At 36.2% G+C, this 25,773-nt stretch overlaps 1 protein-coding gene across 2 annotated transcripts in view; it reads right to left on the reverse strand.

Moving 5' to 3' along the window:
* LOC113228529 overlaps nucleotides 1-25,773 on the reverse strand; it is a 68,050-nt gene that overhangs the window by 18,802 nt on the left and 23,475 nt on the right. For both annotated transcript variants that reach the window (XM_026461872.1, XM_026461871.1), the window contains exon 2: nucleotides 5,731-5,859. In XM_026461872.1, coding sequence (XP_026317657.1) covers nucleotides 5,731-5,785 — 55 coding nt within the window. In that variant the 5' untranslated portion in view covers nucleotides 5,786-5,859. The remainder of the gene's footprint in view (nucleotides 1-5,730; nucleotides 5,860-25,773) is intronic.

The following is a 25,773-nucleotide window of genomic DNA, read 5'->3' on the forward strand; positions in this document are numbered from 1 at the left end:
CCTGAGCAGCAATGTGAGCATGACTGCGTTCTGGTTTTGAAGGATAATTGTACTGGTGAAACTACAGTAGGGCAAGCACGACAGGGCAGGATTAGCGCGAGTGTCGTGCCTTTTCGTGCTAGCCTTACATGCACATGAGACTTGGAAATTTATGTCACAGAGTGATGGTCGCAGTGGCATGATCACGAACATGGTCGTCCTGTCACTGGTTACAATAATACTATAACGAATCATCGAAATCGGTTTACAAATACCGGAGAAATCGCGTAACATACACCAAAATACAGTCGAAATGAGAACCTCCTCCTTATTTTGAAGTTGGTTAAAAAGAGTTATTAAATAATATTAGATTCCAATATTCACTTTTTCTATGGAACTCGAATGAAACGAAGCTTGGACTATAAAAAACAGTACTGTATTATCTGGATTAAAAAATATACCGAATGAACAATGCGGACGAATCATGTACAGACGGGATTTAAGGATTAAATAGTAATTTCCACTGCGCTATTTTTAATGCGGTGCATTATTAATATTATTGCCTTTCCTGTATGTAGTTATTGCTGTGCATGTAGTTATTGCTGGTGTTGGTATTATTTATCAGAATACTGGTACACGGCGTATGGAAATATAATTATGTGTGTGTGATTTTTTTTCTGTTTAGTATATATAACTTAGTATGAGACGGAATGAATATAGCGTGTAAGAATTAATGGACGAATAAATGGTTGTCAATCACGCGTTCTCCTTGAATTACCAAAAATGTTTTTACCCTTAACAATTCCTCATTCTGTTTCCTGTTTTTGTTGAATGTTTCTCTTCTCATTAAGATTAATGTTACCTACTTACTCGTAATTTATAACGCCGCTGTTTCGCAGTGCATACGTCGAAATATTTTTCCACGCCTATTTTTTTTTAACGCACACATTCATGGTCCTGCATTATGGAAATTGAGTCGCGGGTGCCATGGACACATACATAGACAACCACAAATTATATTCAAAATCACGAGAGAAATAAATGTAGGCCATACAAATATTACTTCCAGCCCGGGAATCGAACTCGGGACCTCTGCGTGGCAGTCCAGCATGGTAACCGTTCGGCCACAGAGGCAGTTAATCATGGTTCTGGACTATGTATACTTTCGCGTTTTTAACCTTTAGGCCGCAAAGGCGAGAGTCTAAAATAGATATAAAAATAAATAAATAAAAAAACATATTAATAATGATAACCATAACGATAACGACAACGATAACAATAATGAATTATCATTAGATAATGATAATGATAATAATAATAATAATAATAATAATAATAATAATAAAAGATTTTATTTTGGACACAATCCATAGGTTGTTAGTATTATTACAACTTATAATCTATTGTTAGTATTTCATAACTATAGTGGTGGTAAAAAATCGTGTTATTGCTGGAATTCCCTAACGCTAAGTGTGAAGCTGCATCCAAAGGCGTAGTACTGGGGAGACCCACCAACCAGCGAACACCCTCAAGATTCGGTTGGTGCTGGCGAGGAGACGGGTGCGCGCCTCCGCGAATATCCCTGACGCAGTACAGCGCCACGGCAGCCCCAGCAGAAACCTGAAGGCGTTATTATACTGGACACGTCGGTCACTATAAGTCCGCTGCGTATATTTGACTCATAGCTTGCATGTATAAAAGGATGTGTAGAAAGCTTTGAAATGCGTAATTTTACAAGTTTCAGTACATTGTATGAGCCTTTGTGCCGACATATTGATACGGACAGCCTGCGATTCCTCTCAATGTCACAAGTAAAGTATAATATCTTCCCATTCCATATTTACAACGACACACAACCTCTCTCACTGGCAAATCTCGACACTCCGAATAAAACACCTTTGTACTCGTATATGCTCGAAGAAGAAGAACAAACGAATCCATGGGTACTTAAGCAGCTCGGTATCATAACTAAACTTTCCACAATATGCTTCCAGAGAATTCTGAAGTATTTTGGTCGGGTTATATTCCTCGCCGACAACCAGACCACTTTGACAAACTGGTTATGGTGAGTAAGGTGGAAGGAAAGAAACTCAACTGTCGATCTGAGCCGATCGCGATCGTGTGACCAAGTGACCGCATTTACTGGCCTCCCGATACCAACTGCCCTGCGAGAAGCTGAAAACAGAATCACATGTAAAGAAATCGTCGTCTCGAACACCTTTCGGGAACACGTTAGTCGAATAGTTAGTATGACTAACAAAAAAGTATATGCACGCCGAGACGCGAAAACACTCTAACACTAACACACTTTATCGAAAACGCTTTAATTCATTTTAATAAGTTCATTGAAGCCATTTACACGATTACTAAAACGTCCCGATCTCCGGCTAGGCAGGATGCTTAACTGCACGCTGTAAACGCTGTTACTAAGATGGCAATGTAAGTCTATAGGCATGTGACAATGAGTGACGCATCGTGTAAGCTCTAAACTTCACCCCGCCGTTCCAAATTAGCGTCCTTAGGTCGTTACCATAAAGTCTATTCAAAATTCTCTGAACGCCTCACACGCGTTTAATCTCCGTAACACGTGTAGAACTTCGCCTCATCTAATGGAGTCGAGGAAATAAGCTTTTTAAGATTCATACAACGCCCTAGCGACAAAATTTTTTCCAAGTAACCGGTAAGAGACGAGTCGTCAAGATGACACTGCATGATAAGGCATTGTCTATACTGGAGACTTATAAAGTTTCAAAGGGCTACTATACTTTAAAGCCCTTTGTATAGCTATGCTAATATGTTTGGCAAAGTGGCTGCCAGCCCTCTGGGGATTTTCAGTTGGTCCATTAATTTTTTGGGTTACACTATGTAACAAATTTTCAAAAAAGATCCGTTTCTGGTTCTGTTTGATTGAGCAACAAGTATGTAGAAAAGTGTAACTATACCCCTGGAACTTTGCTTTTGTAGTTGTCACAGTGGTATTTACATAATCTTGGTCGGGAAGAAGTCGCACGGTCCATAAATGACAAACTTTCCGTGTACGTTTTTTGAAAGTAATGCAAACATTTCCGAGCATGTTTGAGAAAATGATATTTTTGTCTATAATTATAGAGAAACACGAAAATTTTTACGTTTTCCGTAGTAAGCAAATTTCACTTTTCGTTTACCAAAAGAAAATATTTTGCTGAGAAATAAAGTTTTTTCATGTTTTTATGTTAGAACCATTTAGAAAATGATACACTTGGACCTAATCTATCTATACTTATAGGTACTATAATAGAGATACTACGCATGGTTGTACACATTGGGAATTTGGTATGTGCTTAAAGTAATATTGCTGGGGGAAACGGACATCGTTGCTATTCAATGTTTTGCTTCCGTGTTGTCTACATAACTACCTATCTACTGTTGTACTTTAAGTAAGTACATATAGAATACCTTTGCGCTACGTGATATTGTTATGATCAAAGAGCATAACGGCGCTTGTGTTGTCAAATCGTGTTTTTCTTGTACGAAAGTAAAAGTTTGAAGAAGTGTATATAGAATAGAATTTCTTTATTTCAGGTATAAATACCCATACAAATTGTTAGTAACATTTTCACTTAAAGAGGTTAGTATTATACATCGTAGCAACACAAAAACTATTTATTTAATATACATAAAAACAGGGTCTCAATTCTGGTAATTTTCTGAAACCAATGAAAAAACAATGATCACTTTTTTTTTATAATGTGAAGTGACGGGACGAAGAAATCGTGTACCTGATGGTAAGCTACACGCCTGACCATAACAGTGCAGTGCCACTCAGAGCTTTAAACCGCATAGATTTGAGGGGCACTGTCACCCTGTGACGTAAGTTGATAAGTCTCATGTGCACCAGCATCCGTACCCTGCAATATCGGAACGCAGTAATGCTAACGTTACTGCTTGGCGGCAGAAAGGTGTCAGTACTTCCCTGGACGAACTCTTTCATATACATGCAATATTATAACTTTTTTAAATTTTAACTGCCTTTGTGGCCGAACGGTTGCCACGCTGGTTAGCTAGGCAGAGGTCTCAGGTTTCATTTCCGGGCCGGGAGAAACATTTGTAAGGAGCGTACATTTATTTATCTCGTGAGTTTGAGTGTGGGCCCGTCTCCCTGAAACATTAGTTGAGAAGTCCCACGAGCCTGTAATTTCACCAGTAGCACCCTTACCCTTCATAACCGGGACACATTAAAAAGATATTATAAAAAAACAGTAATGCTGACATTACTGCTTGCCGGCAGAAATATTTCGGGTGGCTACCTAGGACGAACCCTTTCGAACTCTACTGCTACTAATATTTTATTGTAATTCCATTGAGACTTCACTGAGATTAATTTGCAATTGTGATAATATTTGTTATTCCGCTAAAATTTTATTGCAATGGCAGTTGAGTGTCAGTTGCCTTACCAAAATTACCATGGAAATATGCATAATATCTTAATTATTATTATCTTAGCAATTTAGTCTCTAAATTAAATAAATATAATATTAGTAGACTATAATGTCGATGTGCTTTTGACTCGCCATTGCAGAGCAGAATGTCAAAAAATTGCAACGGTGGTTGAATAGTAGCTCGATGGCTAGGCAATTGACAAACCACTACTTTTAACTTTTAGCTGAATACCAAAGGTACAAAAGCTTGCCATTGACACTCTATCGACATACAACAGAGATGATTAAAAAAATAATTTTCAAAATCGGTCCACAATTGACGGAGATATCTGAAAACATACATACAGCCGAACGTATAACCTCCTCCATTTCTTTTGAAGTCGGTTAAAAAATAGCAGACTTGGGGTTCAGATTGGATTTGCCCAATCCAGAACATTATTGGACAATCAAACCTGTTAACAATCATTTTCAGGATGCCATTGGGTTGGGACTACAATTTCTTTCGCGTTGTCACATGGAAGCCATCTAAATGTACTGCAGCATCTCGACAGACCCAACAGCATCCTGAATGAGTTAACTGTCTCCGTGTCTGAAGGGTTACCATGCCGGACTGCCACAAAGAGGTCCCAGGTTCGATTCCAGGGAGCCTGGAGGAATATTTGTATGGCCTATATTTATTTCTCTCCTGAGTTTGGGTGTAATTTGTGGCTATCTATGTGTGTGTCCATGGCACCCAAGACACAGGTTATCCTACTGCGGGACTATGTTGAGTGTGTGCGTTATTATTATTATTGTAATGTACACGTAGGGCGTTCCTATAGAACGTTTCGTACATTTAACCTACAGGCCACTCGAGTAAACTTATTGGCTGTAAGCTTTGAATAGAGCAATCTTGACGTCTGTGGAACATCTCGAGAATCTGCGGGCCAGCATATTATAGTGTATGTATAAACATTTAGCAATAATAAAATTTCTTCGTATTGCTTAGTAGAATCACCCGCCTAAAAACCTCACACACAGGCATTTCGGGGTCACTATGTGTATACAACGCTCCACTCCATCAGCGTCTATATTAACATTAAAGGTAGGAAAAGCGTTAGGAACCGACGATAATTACCGTGAAGAGGGAAACAGTCGGAGAGAGGGAAATGATAAACAAGAAGTTCACGACGGTGCGTGGACGGTGTCAAAGTCATGTTGCATTATTGGTGTAATGACAATTATGTGCGAATCAATGAGACTTTAGATGGGTAGTACTTACCAACAGGTGCGAGTGTGGTGGTGTGGTGGCACCAAGCTTTCAAATTAATAATGGAGAATTAATAAGAGTTACCGGCGAGTGCTGCGAGGAGTGTAAGCGAGAGGAGGGCGGCGCGGCTGAAGGCCATGTCAGCAGCGCACGCGCATGCCGTGCGGGCCGGGCCGCGTCATCGCCGCCGCATGCCACCACCACCTCCACAACCTGTTGACAATAATGTTCTAATATTTATTTGATTGAATATCATGATGTTATTTCGATTTCCGTCCGATATATGCGGTACCCGCATCTTCAGTTATTGACTCTCCCTCGTTTAACTTTGTACAGGGGCAGCTTTCGTTTCGCAGCGAATAAGTGCTGGAATGACCTTTCGCTTCCAGTAAAAAACGCTAAAACGTTGTTTACTTTAAAAAAACTTTGTAAGCAAAAGCGCTTTTTGAATTGTAATATCATGATGTTTTTACTATCACGATATGTGTTGTTGTTGTTGTTGCGTTAAAAAAAATTCGTCGTTGTTCAGCCATTAACCGCTAGGTGGCAGCACATTGATTGAAATTTCAATGTAATATCAAAACGGTGTAACTTGTAGTAGTTTTTTCCCCTTTTTTTATTTCATTTTTTTTACATGTTATAATTATTTTTTGTAATTGTTAAATGTATGTGTGCTGTTTTGTTTCTTTATGGAATAAATATTTATTTCTTTCCTCTTTCTTTCTTTCAATATACAATTTAAATACCTTATATCAAAAATCCGTGGTAGTGATTGTTTGGCTCTTGCAGGTAGTCTCGACCTGCAAGAGCCAAACGGGTCACTACCACGGATTTTTGTCATAAAAGTACGCAGAAGCTGTATAAAAATAATAATAATAACCTTCAGTATAAAGTTTTTTTTTTGCACTATACTTTTAAACCTCGTAAATGGCAGATAAAAAAAATCAATTGGAATCTTATTATAGGATAAAACCCGTATTGTGTGAGCATGGCAGATTTTGGCCTAAGACTATCGCCATGAGAGGAGACCAGTACCGAACAACAGGACGTATAAATGGGTTGATGACGACAGTTATTTGGAGGAAGAGCAAATGCAAATGAAAACGGTTAAATCCATCTTTGTTAGTGCCTACAGAGTTCACGAAACAGATGCCTCGAGAACATCAAAGAGTTTAAACCCAGCTCACGAAGCGCTTATAAAAGATATAGCTGAAATGCACGTAGTTGCGCATAGAGCGATCAAATCTTAATTTTAAAGATAAAATCTTTATATCCACGTATAAAGGGATTCTTGGGAAGGAATCTTATTTTTCAGAACACACATTGTTGCGTTTGGTCGTATGCAACATTGTTACTTGTCACAAACTTAGCGAATCCGCGAGAGTTGTTGAAAATTGCGGACGGTTTGAAGAGTTTACCTTTTCTATGACTATGATGATAAAAAATAAAATAAGCCATGTTTTACATAGGGCGCACTATAAGTTCCCGAAATTGGCCACTTACATAAACAATATTTAAAAAGTAATTACAATATGTGAAAATGGAACTCTTTGGCTGTAGAGTACAGTTTGTTTAATCTGACTGTCACTTGTTTTTACATTGTGGCGTCATTTTAGAAATATGGTTGTCTACATCATCATGGATTTAACTCGTGAAAATTTTTTGGCGATGAAGCACTATGCAAGACGACTATTTATAGCTGGTTTGCAGAATTCAAACGCGGTCGTGTGAATCTCAGTGACGAATTTCGTGGTGGTCACCCGTCCACTGCTGTGAACAACAAAAACATCGATGCTGTGCGCCGTGTGATCAAAACAGACAGGCATGTGACATACCATGAGATTCGGGCATCTTTAGGCCCGAATTAGGCATCTCTAGGCCCGAATTAGGCATCTTTAGGCCCGAATTTCATGGGTGTGAAGAAGCTGTGCCCTCGGTGGATCCCACACAATTTGACTGAGGCTCAAAAAACGGATCGTGTCACTTGGTGCAATGCCATGCTTACCAGATTCAACGAAGGGGCGTCAAATTTGGTATGTGACATAGTAACAGGTGACGAAACATGGATTTATAGTTACGATCCCAAAACAAAGCAGCAATCGAGCTTATGGGTCTTTCGAGATGAGCCGAAACCAACCAAAGTGGCGCGCTTGCACAGTACTTCGAAGCGGATGATTGCTTCTTTTTTTAATAAAACTGGACACTGGGCACTGTTGTTTTGGAGAATCGTTGTGCCGTAAATAATGATTGGTACACGACAATTTGTTTGCCGGAAGTTATTGACAAACTCCGTAAAAATAACCGTGAACGCCGTATCATCTTGCACCACGATAATGCCAGTTCTCACACGGCCAGACAGACAAATGAATTTTTGAAGGTGAATAACGTTGACCTTATGAGCCATCCCGCGTACAGTGCCGACCTGGCACTTTGGGACTTTTATTTATTTCCAAAAATTAAGAACCATTTACGCGGTCAACGATTTTCATCACCTGAAGAGGCTTGTCAAAGAGTATGAAAAATGTGTTTCTGAGATTGTCACGGAGGAGTGGCATAAATGTTTTCAAAATTGGTTCATTCGTATGAAAAAGTGCATTAACGCTAACGAAGAATATTTTGAGAAACAATAAATATATTTCTGACCATTTATAGTATTTTTTTAGTCATTCCAGAAACTTATAGTGCGCCCCACGTAGTAGCAGTGGAGCTCCTTGTGAAAGAGGTTTGTCCTTACCTATTTCTGCCACCAAACAGTAATGTGAGCATTATTGCGTTCCGGTTTTGAATAAGGGTGCTGGTGAAATTACAGGCACCTGGGACTTGACAACTTACCCATCATCTTAGATCTTTGCGATCTATTAAATATCTAGACTCTACTAGAAACTAGATTAAAGGTCTAATTGACGCTGCAGCTGCTACGGACGCGTGTGTCGCACACCAGGCGAAGTTGCCCGTCTCGACACTAGGTATTGTTTCACTTTTTAATGTTAACGTTGACAAATCACAATATTTGCTCACTAGAAATTGCCTAAGGTGGGGTGGGTAGATATTATTAATAAAGCGTAGGGTGGGTATGGATAGATTAACAAATCACGAAAACGTGTCTTCTGTGAGTACGCGTTGTTCCACGTTTCGTTTTTATTTGTCTATTCAGTTTTAATTACTTTCAAGTTTTTAGTGACTTTCAAAGTTTTCTTTCTTATTTTAATATGCCACGCTGAATGGAATTATTAAAATTAGAAATTATTGTTCTGTATGAACAAAACTTATACATTCCTTACACCTATTAAGACGTTAAAAACAAAAAAAAATACAATTTTTATTTTATTTACCTAGTGTATACGACTGTACATAAGAGTAAAGATCTTATTGCTATTATAAGAGGCTGTTAAAGATTTTAAACGTAATTCATTAAGTAAGTAAAGAATCTTAACTGAATGTTTTCCTTTAAAAAATCAACATGCCCCAGGGCTCGGTCTTTATTCTACTTTACGAGATGGGTTAAAGGTAGAAAATACTTAGTTTTTTCTTCTGTATTAAGCATATATTTGAACCAGCGTTTCTTAGTAAACCGTGGCAAACGCTATGCCAGTTAAGTCACGGAACAAACCAGCGAACCTCACGAATTTCTCCATGTCCTTATTGTAAATCTTTGTTTTTACTTTTAAACGACTTTTTGCCGTACGCCATCTGTGACAAATTTATATTTTTATAAAAAGAGGATTTAAAAAAACATAATCAATGTTATATAAAGCGTACGCAATTTAATTAATGAGGTGAACAAAATGCCGTATCTCAGCTAAAAAAATATACATAAAATAAAACGGATGAAGGAAAGGACAAAAAGAAAGAAATTCTTCATTCTAAATGTTTTGCAACCACAAATTTTTACTTTTTTAGACTTCGTAACACAAGTGATGTTCCAAAATCCGCTCCAATACACAGACTGAGGTCACTGGAGTGCGGTACAATTGAGAATAAGGAGCATTTCGTTTGTTTATCTACTCATTTTATGAGTGCATTTACAAACAGCCAATCTGTTATGACCGTTTATTTTATCGATACGGAATTAATTTGCCGTTCTTTGCAAATTTGTTGCATGGTTTCTGGATCGATGAGTTCTAGGTCGATGGTAATTAACTTTCAGTGTTTTGTCTCGACGGAAAGATCATAGTGATCAGATCGTGGGAAAAAAGATTTGTACGATATAATCCGAAGAACTAAGCGATTGTTTCAAAGGCAATAATAGGGACCAGTTTGTGTTATGTGGGCGTCATATTATGGACAGGTGGATATTAAAATATGTCAACACTTTTAAAGCTACGAGGCCGCGATATAACGTATCGGTCATATAAACTGGAATTTATATCGGCTGAGCAATCTCGTTAAATAGTAAGTAAACCTCGTTTTATTCCGAATTTACATTTTCAAATTATTTATGAAGCTATATTCTAAATGAAAATCCTAATTAGAAGAACCACACCTTTTATTATTACCGAGTTCCGGTTTTGAAGGGTTGCTGGAGAAATTATGCATAAGGGACTTGTCAACTTATGTCTCAGGGTGACAGATCTTTGGGATTTAAATTTCTGAGTAGCACTGCAATTGCTACGAATAGGCGTGTCGCTTACCACAAGGCGTACTACTTGTTCGTCTCGTCTCATGCTATCATAAAAAATATTTTCTACTATCTACATTGACTTACAATTATATGGACGTCGGGTCCGCGCTAAAAAGTGTCCGAACTTATAGGGCGTTAAAATCGTATACAGGGCGTCATTCATGCTTTAGTCTTCGTTTGTTCGACTGACAGCGAAGCAAGCAAAATTGGACAGTACTGCGATGACATTACAATTTAAATTCAACGTTTTAGCTTTTTCATATTCCTTTACATGTCACTACGTTTAAATAGGTTGATTTGGGACATTTTTTTCGTGGTTTTTGTATTAGACCCGTCGCCCATTTATTTGTAAGTCAATGACTATCCAGCAATACTTGCTATTTGACAGCTATCTTGCATGCGCGTTTATGATGCCCTACGCTACATACATGAATAGTTTATAGTTGATCAATACATATTTTACAGTCTGTATCTGTCATTGTCATATTACATATTGCATTTTTTATAGTCTGTACTGATTTGCGTTCCGTAAATAGCATAATATTTAAGCTACAGTTTTTTTAATTAGTTCAATTTCAAACAAAATAAATTATTGTTCAATGCTCTTTCGTATACGTGTACAGAAAAAATGAATGAGCTAAAAGAAATACTACAAAATATTAAATGCGCATTTGACCTCAATCTCACATGATGGAAAGTGACGATAAGCTAAATAGTGCCTGTAGAGTGAATAGGCACTATCTACCTTATCATCACTTTGAAAAGGTTAAACCGTGTTAAACCGTTCCGGGAACAAGTCTGCAGGCAGGGAATTTTCCCGTAGAACGGTTCGCCATATAAATATAGGAAACGAAACGCATCGTTCGAATTTTTGGAATATCCACAACATTATGAATATCCACAATATTTGTTTAGACACAAATAGCGAAAAGAAACAACATTGACAGCACGTAAGAAAAATTTGCACATTATTCTTTCTAATAAAAGTAGTGGCAGAAAATTTCCTGAAAGAAAATCCTACCGTTATTTCGACTACTCAAAGCACCTATATAATAAATAATACGTAACAGGGAAGCGGCACAAATGTAGGAGCGGATGGGAACATTTCAATACATTACGTAACACACTCTAGAGTTCGTCATTAGGAAATTACGTAGGGTGAAAATGTCGCTCAGAAAAAAGGGAAACAACAGGTGGTCTATATTTAATGGTTATTGTTAGTCTACAGTTAATTTGTCTATGTCTACTGGTTTGTAGCGGGCGCCAAGTCGCGGTCGCGGGTCGCTTGGCTCTTGACAAGGGTTGAGGTTACTCTTGCCAAAGCGCCCATCAGAATGAAATAAGAAGAATTTCCACCGTCGGAGATTTAATTGTCCCATAAACGAGGGTTTCATTTGTGGTGCCGAAAGTTCTACAACTGTTTTGTTAGAAACAGTATACGAGTTGATTTAGGACATAAGTCTTATAAACTGTTGTAACTTGGGAGATACATTATGCGGGACTGGGCATAATTATTGCTATGCCTTAATTAAAGTATAAATTAGAAAACAAATTTATATAATTGTATATTTAAGATGCGAAAATTAAAATACTTTCATGAGGTATTGATGATAATTATCATTGATGATTATCACCTTCATAATCTTGATAAATATCTTCATATTTATGAAAATAATTGGAATAACAAAATGCTACTGCTAGTAATGTCGTGTCATGTGTTTGTTTCTTTTGTTTTTTTCCCATCCTCTAAGGTTTGTATCCGAGACGTAACCAAATGTGTCAAATGTCAATCTCAAAAGAGAATCACAAATTAAATCGTTTTCTCAAAGATTTTTCTTCGTGTCCATTTTGTTTTTTTGTTTGTCATTTTTAGGCAAAAATTAAAGAGACGTAACTATGAATCAGCATGGATAATTATAACATAATTATCAAATAATTATCACAGAAAATAAATCTCGATAATTTCAAACCCTGTAAATACACCATTTTGAACTCAATTATGTAAAGCACAAAATACCCGACTCCAAGAAAGTATTTCAAATATCACTTACAAAATACAATTTCAAGTAGTAATTGAAATACTAGATACATATTTCACACCCACAGTGTAATAAGACCACATCTGGAAAATGACTACTTTTGACAGAGGTTTAAAGGTTCTACGAACGAAATTAGTCGATTACTCTTTTATTCCTATAGAGGAATAGAGGAGTTATAAAATTTCACATTTTTATGAGTTAAAAAAAACAAAGATGCCGAAATACAGCGCAATACCCAGGTCGCGTATGGCGCGGTACTCTACACACCCTGCAAGGCAGGTTTTTTATAATACTAAGTGACACGACGAACAAGTCGTGCGCCTGGTGGTAAGCGATACGCCTATCCACAACACTTGCAGTGCCACTCAGAGCTTTAACTCGCAAAGACCTTAGGGGAACTGCCACTGCGCCCGTCACCTTGAGACATAAGTTGATAACTCCCATGTACCTGTAATTTCACTAGTAATGCTCACAGGCTCATTACCACTTGGCGGCAGAAATAGGTAAAGTACTTCCCTGGAAAAACTCTTTCACAAGGAGCTCTACTGCTAAAAGTTAGTGACCATCTGCGATGTGGTCTTTTTCACTGACACAACAGAAGTGATTGTCTGAATGGGCTAAACTCAAGAAAGTTTCGGTACCCACAGCGGTAGCGGTATCCGCTTGGGTTTAAACAATAGGAATACTGCATACTCACTCGGGTTTCGCTACCCAAAATAGCAGTGGATATCACGTATATCTGACATTCGGACACAACAGCTTATGAATAGACAGAATTTTATCATATTTTAAACTTTATTTTTAACCAAATTTAAAAAAGGAGAATGTTCTTAATTCGATTGCACTGTTTTTTTTATGTATGTTGCGCGATAACTCTCTCTCAGAATTTGTGAACTGATTTTGGCGATTCTTTTTTGTTGGGAAGAAGATACTTCAATAGTAGTCCCAATTAAATTCGAAGAAAATGTTCCATCTCTAAGGGTGGCAAACTAGGGGATTAATGACTTTTGAGGTAGGTTTTTTAGTACTCTGTACAGAGATTATAACGCACACACCGACACTAACGAGTGAAGTAAATGTAGAGGTGTAATAAAGGTCATATAAATATTTCTTCCGGCCCGGGATTCGAACCCGAGACCTCAACGTGGCAGACCTGCTTGGTAACCGTTCCGCCACAGAGGCAGTAATATAACATAAAACACGTAACCATCATTTGAATTCTTATTCCAAAAACTATCTTACAAAATGCTGCAACGACGCACTGGCAATAAAAGTTTGTGGTGTAAGTCAAGACAAACTTAACTAAACACATATTTCATCGATAACGGGTAACATTTCTAAACCATTACGGAAGTACACAAGAGTATTTCCACGGAATAAATGAAGCGTGGCTAATGCGATGGCGAGAAGTGCAACTCGGAAACTTTCCACTACGGCTATAGAATTTGGCTGTTTGTTTCTCGTGTGCAAATAACTTATGGTACTAATTAGCAAGTCATCTATTTCATACAAACTAGTTGATTGAATCTTCCGAATGAATCCTTTGGGTGTTTTCAGTTACACATCACGAGCGTTAAATCCCGAGACCCGAGAGCGTTAACTCATAACAACTGATGTATATTATGTTTCACTGGCGGTAGTAATTAGTACAATTTTAATTAAATTTGTATAATGAAAATTAATATTGGTAATTATTGAATAATATTAGTGCAATAATAATTTAGGCTAGTTTCACAAACAAAGAATTGGAATAAGTATTTATTTGTATTAATTATTTTATTTATTAATTATTTATTTTATTTGTATTATTATTGTATTAATATATGTATTTGTATTAATTTTTGTTTGTTGATAATGTTCGTAATGATGTTATAACAACAAATGATCTATTCTCACTTGGTATAACGATATTATAATGATATACATAAATGTATATATATAAAACAAGGTAGCCTAAAGGTTTGACATACTATCACTCAAGCAGAGGCCGTGGGTTCGAATCTCTTCTTTTTTTACCGTTACTCGGAATTTGTGTGCGAAATTTAATTTGAAATTTATCATAAGCTTTTCGGTGAGGAAAAACATAGCGATGGAATCTGCACGTCGAAGAAGGTTCACAACAATGGCCTAAAGCCTCGCCTGAGATGAGGCACATGCCCAGCAGTGGGACGTATGAATGGGTTGATTATGATAATGATGTTATGATGATATTATTATGATGATGAAAGGCTAACTACTGTATTTATTGTTCTGTTTTAAGGGGGTCTACTCTCTCCGTCCGAATTAATTACTGTCAAATAAGTAATACTCGACCATATCACAAGACAATGTCAAATATGAAGCTTCATTCGGATCATGCCTCTTTTGATTTGGTCGAATATTACTTATTTGACAGTAATTGTTTCGGTCGGATGGCGGACGGGGAACAGGAGTACACCCTCAGTACATAGAACACTTGTAAGAGCGCTGCTGGCGCTGGAGGAGTTCTGTTGACTGTTCAATAGGATTGTAATGTAGCCAGGAGAGTAGTAGTAGCCTCCGCAGCCTCTTAAGTTAAAAGTTCAAAAGCGTAAAGAACTAGTGGTAATAAATCCCGCTTTATAAATATTTATTCCAGTTTTAACAATATTTATGATTTTTAAAATATTTATCGTACAAGAGATTTTTAGAAACTGGTACACGGCTCGAAAAAATAAGACGAGAAGACGTGTTCGCTGCCGCGATCGGGCAGGGAGTGACAGTGGAACAAAACAAAATCAGAATGCGAGGCAAAAGAACTATGGAACAATTCAAAATTTAAATTTAAATACGAGTGGCTAGTAACCGGAGAAAGGCGATAAAAAGGTGGGATGACGATGTACGGAGGTCACACCGTCACACACTTACTACAGAAAGTATTCGTTTCGTATGTGTATACAGAAATAGAATGAAATTTTCAAACTTCATACGACAAATGTATCGACTACCCTAATGGCGTAAACACACAAACAACATGGCGCAGCAGTGGGAAATTAGTTGATAAAGATAAAGACGTTACACATATTGAGTAAATCAGCTTGAATAATAGTAGCTTGAATGAAAGTGTCAGTGAAATATAAAGAAAGAAATGAATTTTTTATTCGAATTATCGAGTTCTTAGACGAACATTATAGTAGTAAAAACATTATGATATTCGATAAAAAAATGTAATTACATTTTTATGGTCTTGCTCACTCCTCGTTAGTACCCGATGAACTCCATTTTTACAGTCTGCTGCAAAATTTATGGAATTTAATTTTTTAGGCATATATATGACAACTGTATATCTTTTGTTACACCCGGTACATTTGCGTTGTAAACATTTTCCGCCCTAGAAATGAGAAGGCAATGAATAATTACCTTAACGAAACGGATGCCAACGTCGAGTGGCGGATATTACCCTGCTTCTTCTTCACCACAGTACGCATTTATCAAAGCTGTGATGACTTGTACTTAATCATTTATATTCATTGTGTTTGAATATTATATTATGAGATTGTATTTAGTTTAAACTTGCAGTAGAGCTCCTTGTGAAAGAGTTCGTCCAGGGAAGCACTGCCACCTTACCTATTTCTGCCGCCAAGCATTAATGTGAGCATTACTAAACGAATAAATAAATAAACATAAATATTAGACAACATCACACGCATTGCTCCGATCCCAGAGCAAGTAACTAAAGCACTTGTGTTATGAAAATTGGAAACGACGGTACCACAAATACCAAACCCGAAATAACATAGAAAAGTTTTTCTTCAATGACCTGGCCGAGTATTGAACCCAGGACCTAACAGATGATGACACCATGAGAAATAGGTAACTCTTTCACAAGAAACTCTACAGGTACTGTTAATTAATCTTGAAAATGTAAGATGGCTGGAATTATGTATCCGGAAGTGGCAAAATCAAAGTCATAGTCAAAGTAATAAGATCTTTGTTTCATAGGCAAGCAAATTACACTTGAAATCATCATACGGATTAAACTCTACTGCTCAGTGAGCACTGTACTGCTCGTAAGCCAGATTCCCTTGAGAAGAATGAGCAAGAAACTTTAGGAGTTGCTCTTTGTAAATATACATTTGAATACATTTATCATTGCAATATTTAATTTAAACATCTTAGATTGAGAATACCTGAAAGAGCTAAACGGGTCACTATCACGGATTTTTGTCATCCAAGTACGCAGAAGCTGTATGATAAACAGAAGTTGTATAATAAACTTATTATAGAATCTTATTATAGAAGCGTATATATACATTGCCTCTTAAATGAATTTGAAACTTTACGAAGACGACTGTCAAGAACAGCTGTTTTATTTTTATTCCTCGTATTAATGTTATGTCTGTCACTATTTTTCATAAAACAAATTTATATTTTTCTTAACATGAATAACACTTCCATAAATATACTGAGACATTAGTGTAAGAATGTTAATCTCTTTAAACTTATCTCTCATTGAAACACTGGGGCCCAGATTGTAAGTGTAGAAATAATAACAAAACTTTTCTTCTAAATACATCAATCAACATCAAAATAAATATATAAATCACAAATATAGAATAAAATATAACAGTATAATTCCGGAAATTCAGAGGGAAGTATTATCCGCTATATGTGTGTTATTTTCTTGTTCTTCTAAGTCATGTTCTTCGTTGCTAAATTTCGTGTCCCTGAAAGTTTTTCTTGGCAATATGTACGAGAGAAAACCGAACGAAGTGGAAACTTCGTTCAGTTTTCGGCTTCGCGTAGGGCGGTTGAAATAGCAAAACCAGTGAGGATAGTTAGTTACCTTGTCGCACCAACGACGAGGTATTTTGCCTCGAGGTCTTTTACCCTATACCTTCGTTTTTTTAGTAGCAATTCCTGGTGAACTCCTACACGAGGAATTGCTACTCCTTCGTTCAGGGAATTACTGCCACCTTACCTATATCTGCCGCCAAGGAGTAATGTGAGCATTACTGCGTTCCGGTTTTGAAGGGTAAGGGTAAAACTTGAGAGGACTTGTCAACTTATGTCTCACGGCGATTGGGGCTGTGGTAGTGTCTCTAAGATCTTTGCGAGTTAAAGCTCTGAGTGTCACTGGAACTGTTATGGACAGGCGTGTCGCTTACCACCAGGTGCACGACTTGTTCGTCCCATCTGGTATTATAAAAAAAAGTTAACTTAAAAGATCGAAGTTGTGTCATCTGTGAGAAAATTATGGTTCAAGTACAGCCAGATTGAAGGATTTTTTTTGAAACAAGTACTTAATGTCTCAGTTTGTAAGTATATGCAATTCTGAATGAAATGGTGTTAATTAGCAATTCGCACAAGCCCCAACCACACTTAAAACCTTTTGTCAATTTGTTCAAATTCAAATTTCATGCAAATTGAGTTAATACGAATTAGCAATTTGCACAACAATTCAATTACTCTAAATGACGAGTTATTTGATACAAGCTTTACATTGATACACACACATAAATCGATAGTCAAATTGTAAAGAGTATATAGTAAGAAACGGTATAATTTATTTTTTGTCATTGTAATTCGTCATTGTAATGGCGCCATAAAAGTTACAATAATGAAACTTACATTTTATTTATTGGTTTTATGCAATATTATGATGTTTTATTGCATAATTTTTATTTATTTCTTGTGAAATTACTCTACTATTTTGTTATAATTATTTGTACACAGATCGAACATTTTATAGTCGTTAAAACCACAAACAAAAATCTGTAACAGACGCATACAGAAATTCGAAATGTCTACCGACTAGATTGGCAAACAGACGCAGGTTTGGGGCCATGTCAAATTGAAGGAATTTTTCCTTATGTTCGCTCTTTGCATTAATAATCTTATTTATATTAATATTTAAGTATCTGTATGGTGCTATACTACAAAGGTTTAGGTAACTAACTAAATGTAGTTTCTAAATTACTTAGATTTACACATAACTTGTGAAAATGACGTTATTGATGAGGCAAATAATACAATATTTCTTGGTATTACCATAGATAAAAACTGAAATTGGAAACATCACATAGATGTGCTAAATAACAAACTTTGTAGTTATTGCTACGCTTTATCTGTATTGGTTGATGTAGAGTCGGTTGAAGTAGCAAAAAACGCATATTACGGATACGTATACCCGTTACTAATGTATGGTGTAATTTTTTGGGGAAACTCTGTCAATGCGGTTAAAATATTCACAATACAAAAACGATGCTTACGCATAATCTAAATCCAGTGATAATTCTCTAAGAACTTTGTACAAATAAAAGGGTTTCCTAACTTTAATACGAATATATATTTTGGAAATATGTCTTTTTGTACGCAATCACAGTAACTTCTTTACTAAAATATCTAATGTACATGCCGTCAACGTCAGAAACAAGGACCGTCTTGTCCTCTTGTCCTCTCTAAAATAAACAGCACTATCTATGTAACAGCGATCAGAATTTATAACAGACTTTCAATGGAAATGAAATGTTTAAATGGTGATAAATTTAAAGCTTGTTTAAAAAATTGGTTAACTGGCAAAGTTTTTTACAATCTTACGAATTTTATATAAAGACGTCAAATATTTGACAGTTGTATAATTAACTTAATTATAATTTTAATTTTTGACATTTAAGTTGTAATAAATTTTAATTGAATTGTAATTTTAAGACATTGAACGCCTGGTTTGGGTAAGAATTGTGAATCTAATTTCTGATAAGTAACACCTGTATTTTATCAATTCATACAATAAATGTTTCTCATTTCTGATTTCTGATTTCTGTAAACAAAACGTAATAAAGTATTTTATGAGGCATTACCTGGTTCCTTATTGTAAAATTATAATGAACTTTTTGAAAATGGTTCTAAATATATGAAAATATTTTCAGGTAATAGACAACATTTCGAACTACTTATTTAAAATTACTAAGTGTATAACATAAATAATATTTACATGAAGATGTTTAATAACACGTATCACAACTTTACTACGCTAACAACCTAAAATCCAGCCCTTTAAAAAGATGACAGCCAATAATATGCGACCAAATTAAAAAGTGCAGCAGTAATACGACGTATGAAATTCACTACTAAACGTTTGTATTTGACCGGTTAACCAAGTGACAGTTGAAGTTTGTTTACTTTTAACTAACCTAAACCTATAAACTATAGTTGAGATATCGAAAAACTATTTTACTATAATTCTAAAAAAAATTAATTTCCAGTTAGCTACGATATAGAAGGAAAAGTATTATTAGCCATTGACGCAGAAAAACCACAAAAAAAATTCCTTTAATCTGACTGAGCTCGAACCAACGTTTGTTGCCAGTTGGTAAGAACGGTAACCCCCGCTCTTACCAACTCAGCTACAGTCTGTGTCAGCAGACTTTACGATTTTTTCTATCTGCTTGTTGCAGAGTGATGTTGCGCCACATATACCTCTATATTAATTCCTAAAAGATTCGAGTTCATTCTGTCCCAAGGCATTTTTCATAGTTTTGTTCGATCTTTGTATCAGTATTTCCGCGGAAAATATATGAAAATCATGGCAGTAAAAACATTATCATATTCAATAAAATAAATATACGAAAAGTATTAATAAGTTTCCGCTGCAGAAACATTTTGTTCTTTGAATTTTTTTATGACGTGCACGGTGCAACTTAGGGAGTCAGTTTCTTCCTTCGGCTTGAACCGATCAGAAAAAGCTTTATGTCCATGGAATAAGAGTGATAGAACAGGTGTGTCGCTTACCACCAGGCCCATGACTTGTTTTCCTGTTACTTGGTGTCATAAAAAAAATTACTGCTTCTATGGCCGAACGGTTACCATGTCGATCTGTCACGCAAAGGTCCTGGGTACTATTTCCGAGCCGGGAGAAATATTTGTGTTGCCTACAGTTTTCTCGTGAGTTTGGGTGTACCAGCCAACCTTTAAGTCCAAACTGAGGAAATTATTTTGACTGCTCAGAAGAAGGATGCCGAATTAGCCCAGGGTCATCAAAATATGTTTTAAGTAAATTTCAGACATATTTTGTATTTGTTTGGGATAACTGGCGTGCTTTTGTTTTTTATTCTTTTTTGTTTTTTTTTATTACGCTTTTTACATTTAAGGAAATGTTATTTCTTGTCCTAAAATTGTCAATACCTATCATTTTTTATTGTGTAAGTAATTTTTTTTGTTTTCTTTTCTCTTTTCGCGCTCCTGATAGATAGTTAATTATTGATCTGTCCTAATTTTATTTCATAAATGATCTGTTACACCCGCGTGAGGTCGTAGCTCCTACTAAAAATCAGGTTCTGGCTAAAAATCTGTGCAAACCAAGTTTGCACAGCATGTACCTACTGAGATCACTTTGTGACCATAGACATAGTATTGTGTTTTTACTTATTATTTACATGTAAGATTTTCCATTTGTATGGTTTATGTTTTTTTTGTGTGTCTAGCAAATAAATGGAATATGGAATTTAAGTGTAATTTATGGTTGTCTATGTGTGTGGTCATGGCACCCGCGATACAAGGTTTCCCTAGTGCGGGGCTATGAATGTATGCGTTATAAAAAAACCGTGAAGTATAATAGACAAACTATTCTAATAACTTACTACAGTCAAACATACCATCAATCCACGTTGGGAGCTCCCACAGTCTCTGTGTACCCCAGAGACTGCCTAGCTAAACTTGCTACGTCCCCGAACGCTTTTCGTATTCTGAGCATCAATCATTGGCCTATTATTCTTTGATATATGTATTTGTAACTAGCTGGAACCCGCGACGTCGTCTGCGTAGTATAAGTACTTCGAATAGCATACTGCACTACTTATTTGAGAAATGATTGGCTGTCCACACAAACTTTATCACCAATTCCAGATATTTAAGATTGATTTTTGTGACACTGATTTTTGTGACACAAAGTAGCCTATTCCTTTTCTTAGGTCTCATCTATCACTACACCAAAAGTCATCAGCAGTAGAGCTCTTTCTGAAAGAGTTCGCCCACTGAAAGACTGCTACCTTACCTATTTCTGCCGCCAAGCAGTAATGTCAACATTACTGTGTTCCGGTTTTGAAGGGTAAGGGTCCTGGTGAAATTACACGCACATGGGACTTATCAACTGATGTCTCATGGTGACAGCAGTGGCAGTATCCCTCAGATCTTTGCGATTTAAAGCCCTGAGTGGCACTGCAACTGTTATGGACAGGCGTGTAGCTTACCATCAGGCGCTAGGACTTGGTCGTCCCGTCACTTGATATTATAAAAAATAGTAAAAAAAAAACATGAAATTTGGTTCAGCGGTCTAGGCGTGAAAACGTAGCAGACGGAGTTTCTTATGCATTTAAAATATTAGTTTGTATAGCGTGTAACATGTAAACATAAAAGAAAATGCAAGATATAAATTCCCAGAAATGTTTTGCTTCGCTTTTTAATGTTCTCACAAAAAGTAGCCCTAGCACAAATAAAATTTCCCACACTATGATAAATGATTCCGGCGTCGCAATAGATGTCGCGCTCACACTTATTTATGGACCCTTTTCGACTTGTGTACGGAGCTCCGAGGTAAGTTTTTCGAGTGCTCATCATGACATTTAATATTAATTATTATCGTATCGCTTGAAATAAAATATGATACGAATTTCGGAGTTACGCAAGATATGGAAACATTTGAATACAATTATTATCGTGAAACCCTTCAATCGGATAAAACGTTATTTCGCACACTATATCACATATTTAAACGGTTAAAATAAATTTTTAATTGATTAGTTAACCCGTTCACGGACAGTACCTACTTAGGCTGATTACACACGGCATTCATTCATTTTATTTTATTTAAGAGCCATGCTCTTGTCGGTGTAGCCTCCTCCACTCCTCACGGTCCTCCACTCCTACACACGGCGAGGCGCCGAAATAAAAGCGGCACCGCGGTGCCGCAGTTGTAGTCGCCTTTGGATTTGTTCTCATATTTTCATACGTACATCGCGGCGGCGGCGGCGAGCGCTGCCGCAATTGTCTACTAATGTACGATTTCAGTTGCTCACGCCGCATGGGCTGTAGTCGCGCCGCTGTAGCTGCGGTATGACGCCGCAACTCTTGCGGCCTGGCGGCGGCAAAAAACGCTGCCGCCTCGGCGCCGTGTGTTATTAGCCTTATATAGTATAATACACAAAAATGTCCTTTCTTGCCGTAGTGCCTGTATTGGTTCAACATAAAATGGTCAAAAATGTAAATTCTTGAATATTGAGTTCTTAGGATTTCGCGATTGTTACAATTAGTAAATGAAACTATTTTTCCGGATTTAAATTGCGTATATTTGTTTTTTCAAACCAACCAGGGTTTGTTTATTATTATATATGTATATTTCATTTGGTTTGCGGAACTTAAAACGTTTAACTAAGGAACAAATTATGTTTAAAAAGAGGCCCTAGCTGCTATAGTGTACACTACCATATCTATAACAAAACAATGATTTCAATTAAATATAAAATACCTAGTTCTATCAGAGTAAAGCAAATTCATTTACGGGGCAATATATAATTTCTATACTAAAATCCCTGTTAATATACAAAATTTCCCATTTACGAAGTTCAAAACTGCCGTAAAACAAAAACTTTATGGAAAAGGTTATTATATTGTTTCTGCTTGCTAGGATAACAAAAATCTCGAATTTAGCTCTTCCAGGTTTCTTTTTATTAAGTATGTATTGAAATGATTATTGGAAATAATTTGACTTCATAATTAATCTATTTACAAAAAATCTAATTACTAGTTCTTCTTAGGGGAATATGGTTAAATGTGCAATGAACTTGCTCAAGTGTAATGTTTACTTTTTTCTATGATACCAAATGAACATGGGCGAACAAGTCACGCATCTGGTGATAAGCGACACGCCTGACCAATGCAGTAGCGATGAGACATAAGCTGACAAGACCCATGTGCCTGTAATTTCACCAGCACTTTTGTCCTTCAAAACCGGAACGCAGTAATGTGAGCATTACTGCTTGGCGGCAGATATAGATAAGGCGGCAGTACTTCCCTAGACGAAATCTTTCACGAGGAAGCTCTGCTGATACTGACGCTGTTTACCAATTACATCTGTATCATACAAGTACCTGATCTTGAACTAGGGAACTCGGTACAGTTAGTACAAGACTATGATCATTAAATTTAGAAAAATTTGTCACCTAAATTAGGTTGTTAAGAATACATGAGAAAAATAACTAAAAACAATATGTCCCTTTTATCTCTCTATGGCTAATCTATGATCTCTACCCATACACAAAAAAAACTTTTAGAAATTAACATTTTTACACTAGCGTCACATTTATAAAAATGTAATTTACGTTACGAAGCAAAATTATTTTTTATGAAAAACTGTGATATACATGACATTAATATGAGGATTAAAATAATGTGCCTGTTCTTGACTGATGCCTTTTTAAAGCCACAAATTTATTCTTCTCTAATAAGATTCCGGGTGATATTCAAAATTTGCCATTTACGAGGCTTAAAAACTGTATTAAAACTAAAGCACTTTATTCTAAAGGTTATTTACTTGGATAACAAACATTTATGATAGTGACCCGTTTATCTTTTGCAGGTTGTTTTGATCTATTATATTTCAAATAATAATAATAATAACGCACACACTCAAAACCGTCGTGAGTCGCGGGTGCCATGGACGCACACATAGATAATCACAAATTACCCCCAAACTCACGAGAGAAATAAATGTAGGCCATACAAATATTTCTCCTGGCCGAACTTGGGCCTGGCTCTGGAACCTGGGACCTCTGTGTGGCAGTCCGGCATGGTAACCGTTCGGCCACGGAGGCAGTTTATAATATATATAAATAAATATTGTAAATGATAAGCGTAAGCAAATGTTTATTTACAAAAAGCAAGTATAGATTAAACTTTTTAACAGACAGTAATCAATTTCCTGCTAGTCAAATATATTTAAAAATAAAAAGGAAAAATAAATTTCATACTTTTGAGTAAGGACTGTTTTGTCCACAACTAAGTAACAATAAGTTTGCCTCATTTTGAGTTAAGTTTGTTGACTTAAATTTTAATTGTTTTTTACAATATTCTAACGACAGTTTTATTGATGTGTAGAGAAACAAATTTTACGTCCAGCAATAGTATAATTTTGATTTTCACATATTTTGAGTTACAACACTATTGTAATAGCAGTGCGATATAGTGATAGTGTGAGCTTTGGCGATAACGATCCTGATAATAATCGGAGCTTATGGCATTTCCATTATTTATTTTTCTTCCGTGGGTATTACTTACAAAAATGCGTGCTCCGAGTGTGTGGCCACAATAGGATTGCGAAAAAGTTCGATGGCAGATACAATTTCGTGACGTTTATGACTAATAGCAGGCGCACGACAATAGACGCTACGCACTTGCGACCTCATAACCATCAGCACAAATTTACGACCGCTCACGTTCTCCCCAAAAACGACAAAGCATAGTTCTTTGTACAAAGCTATTACTATCTTTTTTCGTCAGTATTTTATTGTTATAATTGTTTTGTTTTGCGGAAACATGTGGGATATTATATTGCTATCTTTTTACACTTTCATAACTGTCTGTTGAGTTGAAGAATCATTTCTTATATAACGTCTACTTTATATTGTAGTTTTGTCACATGTTATGTTTTTATGTATTTTTCTCTCGCTTACCGCTTACCGGTATGGAAACATTTTATCGGTTTATTGTAAATTCTACCTAATGTTTATGCCCTTTTGTGTTTATTTTTGCATGAGTGGAAACGCTTACAATAATTTTTGCTCTTAAATACTAGAATCCTGGTTTTATTTCTTTGAAGATATTGCTGAAAATTTAAATTGTATTATAGAGAAAGAATGATCCATTAACATAAGTAAGGTTACAAACGACGAGACGTTTAATACCCGACTAAAACTCCTTTTATTGGATAATTCAATCTACAGTGTCGATGAGTTTTTTTTTTTAAACACTTGTAATTTTGTTCGTTGTATTTAGACAAGCAGTCGATAAACTACTTTATTTTATGTAGAACTAAATTAATTACATAACTATGTCAATCCGCAACATCGTCTTCCTGACGAAACCTACGTTACGTCTTTTATATTAATAATTCATGTAAAATACGTAACGCATAGTTTGCGATAGTGACGATCGTATCATCCCTTGACATTGTATTTTTAATTGTAATATTATGACACTGATAATATGAAATAAATGATATATTCTAAGCCATATTTAGTTTCGTATTCAGACAGTCTTTTTATATGCACTCCCATATTGTTCGTTTCGTTCGTACAGTTTATTTAAGTAGCAATAGAGCTCCTTGTGAAAGAGTTCGTCCAGGGAAGTACTGCCACCTTACATATTTCCGCCACCAAGCAGTAATGTGAGCATTACTGCGTTCCGATTTTGAAATTGACTTTTCAACTTATGTTTCAGGGTGACGGGCGCAGAGGC

This window comes from Hyposmocoma kahamanoa, unplaced genomic scaffold, assembly GCF_003589595.1.
Source record: "Hyposmocoma kahamanoa isolate Upper Pololo Valley unplaced genomic scaffold, ASM358959v1 232, whole genome shotgun sequence".
Lineage (NCBI taxonomy): Eukaryota > Metazoa > Arthropoda > Insecta > Lepidoptera > Cosmopterigidae > Hyposmocoma > Hyposmocoma kahamanoa.